Source organism: Tupaia chinensis, unplaced genomic scaffold (genome assembly GCF_000334495.1).
Source record: "Tupaia chinensis unplaced genomic scaffold, TupChi_1.0 Scaffold140356_1, whole genome shotgun sequence".
Taxonomy (NCBI): domain Eukaryota; kingdom Metazoa; phylum Chordata; class Mammalia; order Scandentia; family Tupaiidae; genus Tupaia; species Tupaia belangeri.
The window spans coordinates 333,662-339,171 of record NW_006200233.1 but is presented as its reverse complement, the minus strand read 5'-3'; the positions used below and the strand labels follow the sequence as shown (position 1 = coordinate 339,171).

The 5,510-nt window shown below is 59.4% G+C and overlaps 1 protein-coding gene across 1 annotated transcript in view; it reads right to left on the bottom strand.

The window, feature by feature from the left end:
- CARMIL1 (capping protein regulator and myosin 1 linker 1) overlaps positions 1–5,510 on the bottom strand; it is a gene marked incomplete at its 5' end in the record, with an annotated part of 96,541 nt that overhangs the window by 21,097 nt on the left and 69,934 nt on the right. Inside the window, 3 exon segments of the mRNA XM_014593331.1 lie at positions 843–930; positions 3,631–3,806; positions 5,210–5,338. Of these exon segments, the coding sequence (XP_014448817.1) occupies positions 843–930; positions 3,631–3,806; positions 5,210–5,338 (393 nt within the window).

Sequence of the window (5,510 nt, the reverse complement as noted above, 5' to 3'; positions counted from 1 at the left end):
CTCCCCTTTGCTCTGATCACTTACTATTAATTACAATGCTTAATCTCCGTGGTCACAATAGAGGGTGGGCTGAAGTTCTTTCTAGGCAGAAGTAATCTTGACCTTTGGAAGGCCCTTAAATTCTTCCTTCCTTTATGTAAAATAGGATTAGGCCAAAACTGGCCCAGGACACCTCTGCCCTCTCCAAGTGAAATAGATAAATATATTAGGATTCCTTAAATTAGGTTATAGATCCCTACAAAACTGTATAAGTATCATTCTTTATTAAGATCCATAAAAACTAATATCTATTCTTGAGATTTTCTTTTCTCAGCACCATTCCCAGTAATCACAAGATGGCTGCTACACCGCATCAGCTAATAATCATCTCTGCTTTCCAGAACCGCTTTCCCGAAACTGCATTCCATGGAGACCCACCTACAATTGAGGAACTGCACTAGACCCACCCTTAATCCACCCCTGAATAGGAACTGCACTAGACCCACCCTTAATCAAACCCTGAATAGAATCTCTGTTCTTTATTGTTAAAAACTTTGAGTTGTTAATTGAAACACTAGCCCCTCTCCCATTTACTTGTAACACATTTTCAATAAAAAGGCACGATGATTCCTAGCAGTTGTCACTCCTCAGAGGGCCACCTCTGAGGGGTGTCCGGCATAGGACGTGCATGAAAAGGCATCGAGGCCTCTGTCTTCTGTTCACCTTCACCGCCTCCGTGGAGATAACCCACCCACGCCGAGGCTGGACCCTGGCAGGGCCTTAACCGAAAGCCACGTCTCCTGGGAGGGTGGCCTGCTCAGGGCGGAGCCCCGGAGCCCTCTGGGGGGGGGGCACACACTCACCAGTTTATGGTGGCAGCCTGACAGCGCATCCAGGATCTCGTCCACGATGCGGTCGGACAGGAAGGAGGCCACCGTCAGCTTCACCTCACTGCGGGGACAGACAGAGTGGCCTTCACCGTGTGTGGGGAGCACCGTCCACCCCCGCGCCCACAAGGGCAGCGCGAGTCCTGGTTGGTCCTTGAAAGCACAACACGAGGACGTGTGAGCAGGGCCGAGGACTTCCCCCGGCAGCCGGAGCAGTGCTGTCACACAGGCGTGGACTTCCCTCACGCCATCTGACCCCAGAAGGCTGCCCCGACAGCAGACGCCGGCCCACGGCTTTCACTGATACGCAGACCCCGCTGTGAAGGGTTCCGTCAGATGCCTGGTTTTTTGCCAGTGTTTTAGGAACTCTGCATTCGTAAGAATTCCGTTTCCATGTGTGCTCTAATGCACGCGTGAACAAGTGTACACACATGCCCGAGGTATTAGGGACAAACGTGCTGGAGAGACAGCCCCAGGCCAAGGCCGCCCCACGAATGCAGTCTAAGCCAGCCACTATCCAGTGGGCAAAGCGGCTCTGAAGTAAGACCGCTTGATCCACGGTTAAGGCGCACCGGGAGGACTCTTCCCAACCAGAGGCAGTCCTCGTGCCACCTCGGCCCCGGAAAGCTATCCGACGACACGGCACGGCACGCGGACGGACGCAGCGCTGCACGGGGCTGAGGGCAGACGGCTCCTGGGCTAAGGGCTGCGTCTGCGGTTCCTGTTCCCAAACAGCCTCACAAGCCATGCGGGGCACGTGGCACACCCTACCCCTGGGGTGTCCAACGACAGGGCCTGCCGCGCCTCATGCTGAAAATGCAGACGAGGTCCTGCCCCAAGTCCCAGAGGGGCCCGGGCATCGGATTTTCACGCGCACTTGTGCCGACTCTTCACTCCTTCCCGCACTCGGGAACAGCCCTTTCTGTGCGACACGAGGCCCAGCAGTCACCACCGCACCTTCCCTCTCTCTGAAGGCGGGGCAGGAGTGTCCCAACGGGCGTCGAGAAAGGAGGACCCTTAAACAGGCAAGGGCTGCCCCAACGGACGTCGAGAAAGGAGGACCCTCAAACAGGCAAGGGCTGCCTGGAGCCTCGGCGTGCCATCGCTCTGCCTGGGGCTGCTCTTCCTCCCATCGAGCTTCCGTCGGCAACTTACCCTGCGTGTGCACACGTGCACGAGTGTGGGATGCGTGTTTTTGTGCTACCCGCGCTCAGTGTCACACACTGTGAACGCAACTAAGGAGCCCACGGCGTGGAAGCGCCCACGGACGGGAGGGCTCGGCGGGGCGGCTCAGCGTCACACCTGCCCACCTCAGGAGAAGCGAACACGCTCGACAGGGTCTGACAGGTGGGAGAGGTGTGTGAGTGTGACCTCTTGGTGGCCGTGCACACGGTCGTGAAAGAAGGGTGACTGACACGCTCTCTCTCTAATATTTAAGGGGCTGCACTAGCAACCCTGAACCCACGGGCCGTGGACACACGCAGCGTCTGGTCAGGAGGGCTCACGTGCACATCCTTGGTGGGGAGGAAAACCCGAGTCCTGGTCTCAGTCCTCAGTGCTCACGGGTTGGCCTTCGGAGCACGGCCTATGTTGTCGGCAGTGAGGACGTGTCCGACCCGTGTCTCCTTGCGGCCGTCCTCAGCCACACCCTCTGTGGGAGCACCACCCGACGCCCCGGACAGGAGCCGAATACCCTTATCAGTGTTCCAACCAGCCACAGCGGGAGGGGGCACTGTCCCCAGAGTGGCCTTCAGTCGCCTGATTCCCCGACGGGAAGCAGTGAGAGGCGGAACTACCAGGGAGCCTGGGCTCGTCCGAGCCTGCGTAAACCTCAGGACGGCTGTCAGCGCTCACGGCCTTGAAACACGCGTATCCTGTCCAATTTTCAAACCGAGATTGAAGTACAGACCCCCAGGGCGCCAGCAGTGCACGCGCCGTACCCGGCGACCCGGCAAGGTCACGGCAGCCCCCTGTGCGGCCCCCGGCTGGCCTCGCTCCCAACGTGAGGGCAGAGTGTAAACCGGGCCACCGGTAAGCTTCTGAGTCGGCAAGGCGACAAGATCCTCCAGGGCAGGCACAGGACGGCAAGCTCGGTCAATTCCTTTAACCCAAAACTGCTGACAGGAGCAGAGAGCAGACAGCCGTGCTCCGGGAAAAGCCGTGTCTCAGGGCAGCCCGCCGGGACGGACAGATCACAGGTGCCCCACACAGCCCTGTCTGGGGCAGCCCACCGGGACAGTCAGATCGCAGGTCCCCTGCACATCCCCGCCCGGGGCAGCCTGCTGGGACGGAGAGACCCCAGGTGCCCTGCACAGCCCACCGGGATAGACAGACCCCAGGTGTCCCGTCCGGCACAGCCCACCGGGATAGACAGACCCCAGGTGTCCCGTCTGGGACAGCCCACTGGGACGGTAAGATCCCGGGTGCCCTGCACAGCCCCGCCTGGGGCAGCCCACCTGAATGGACAGATCCCGAGTGCCCTGCACAGCCCTGCTCAGGGCAGCCCGCTGGGACAGAGAGAACCCAGGTGTCCTGCACAGCCCACGGGGATGGACAGACACCAGGTGCCCTGCAGAGCCCGGCTCTGGGACAGTCTGCTGGGACAAACAGACCCCATTGCCCTACACAGCCCTGCTCAGGGCAGCCCGCCAGGATGGACAGACCCCGCTGCCCTGCACAGCCCCACCATAATCCGTCCAACACGGCGAAGCGGCTGCCTCACGACACCAGAGCCCACGGATCTCGGGTGGAGCAGGACTCCCACCTGATCTTGTTGAAGATGTCAGCCCCAGACTGCTCCAGCAGGACATTCTTAACAAAGGTGCGTGGGACGGAGACCTTCTGGGTGCTGGCATGGATCAAGTCCTGGCGGATGTGGGCTCTTCGCATCACGCTGGGACACAGGCTCTCGGCAGCGTCGACCATGGACTCAAGAAGCGCCTGCAATGCAGAGCGAGGACGGGGTGACTCATGCCAGTGGGCGCCATAAAGCTCCAGGTGACAGGACGCAGGGCCCTGGAGGACAGGGACGCTGCAGCCCCGGCTGGCTGCAAGGCTGGGGTGGGAGATGAGGCAGGACAAGACACGGTTAGATGGCGCGCTCTTCTCAAAAGAAATAAACGAAATGTAAACAAAGACAGTAACTTTCACCAACCTAGACTCACACTCCTGAGACTGTACTGAATAGAAAGCCGAGGCCCATCAGCACGTGTGCGGACCGTGTATGACTGCGTGGGCACGGGAGGTCTGGAAACCCCCAAGATGTTAACAGTGGCCCCCGCTCTGCAATTTCGGGGGACTTTGGCTAGCGACTTGTAAACATAAACGCAGAGCAGGTTTCCGTTTTTATCGTCAGAAGCAGCGAAGCTGACTGAGTTCTAAACGTCAGGAAGAAGCATGTCTCGTCCCTCAGGGAAGACAGAACAGGGCTATTCTGGAACGACGGAGTCAGCAGGACTGCAGCCCCACCGCCCTTTCCCATCCGTCTGCCTCTGCTCGAAGTGGATCGAAATATCCACAGTTAAATAAACAGGGCACGGAGGACCTCGCCATTCTGTGTGCTCGGGAAGACAGGCACTTAAATGCCTCGAAATGCACAACACAGTCCTCTTCATTTACTGAATCTTCTAGGCGGGCACATCGCATGGAAGGACAGAGTTCACGAGCTCCCTGGAGAGCCGTGGCAACAGCTGATGTGTCCCCAGAAGGAAACAGGCCAGATCACTTCGGGACTCCACACGAAGCTGTCGGGGACTGCCTTGAAAGGCAGATGGCACGGATGCAGCTCTGCGTGAGAAGTGACCCTGTGTCGCTGTCCGAGGAAACTACCCCAAGGACGGGCTGGTCTTGGCCTACCTGTGAGCACGTGAGCAGTGAGCCAGGGCAGGTCTCTGCTCTCAGCACTGCGGACCTGTTCCAAGCCCCTTCCGCCTTAGCCCTGCCACCTGGGCGCCTCCTGGCAGCCCCATGGCCCCGTGTCTCCCTTTCCGGTCTCCAAGTCAGATGCGGTAACTGGAGACAACTTTTCTGGAAGCGGACTTCTCTCTCTGCTTGGAGGGCAGGAGGAGAAGGCAAGCTCCCAGCGGAGGCGAGCTGTCACACAGGGACACTGAGGGTGGCAAGTCAGGATGAAAGGGATGTTCACCCGGACCCACAAGAGGTCACTCCCGAACTCATCCACAGCTGAAAAAGGCATTGCCTCGAGTTCCACCATGCACACACCTGCCCGTAGTTGCACACACACTCACGCTCACACGCGCCTCCAGGGCTGCAGGGCTGCAGGATGAATGCTGTCACACGGTTCAATCCTAACAACTCCGTCTCTAAGGAGCAAACCCACAAACCTTGAGCTGCTCGTCCACGACTCTGGTGACCTCTCCAGCCATGGCCTCCAGGGTCTCCTGAATCGGCCTGGACAAGCCGCTGGCTGCCGACCCGGACGTCCCGCCGACATGGTACAGGTTTGGCAGCAGCTGGAAGGGAAGCACGGTCAGCCTCTGCACTGAACAGCACGTGAGCGAAGTCGGGCCTGAGCGCGGGGGCCGAGGGCGGTGCCGGGGTGGCCTGCAGCCCTGGCTCCCTGTGTGGGTGAAGAGCAGGAGGCCAGCACAGTGGCCACTGCCGGCGTGACAAAGGTCAGGGGGC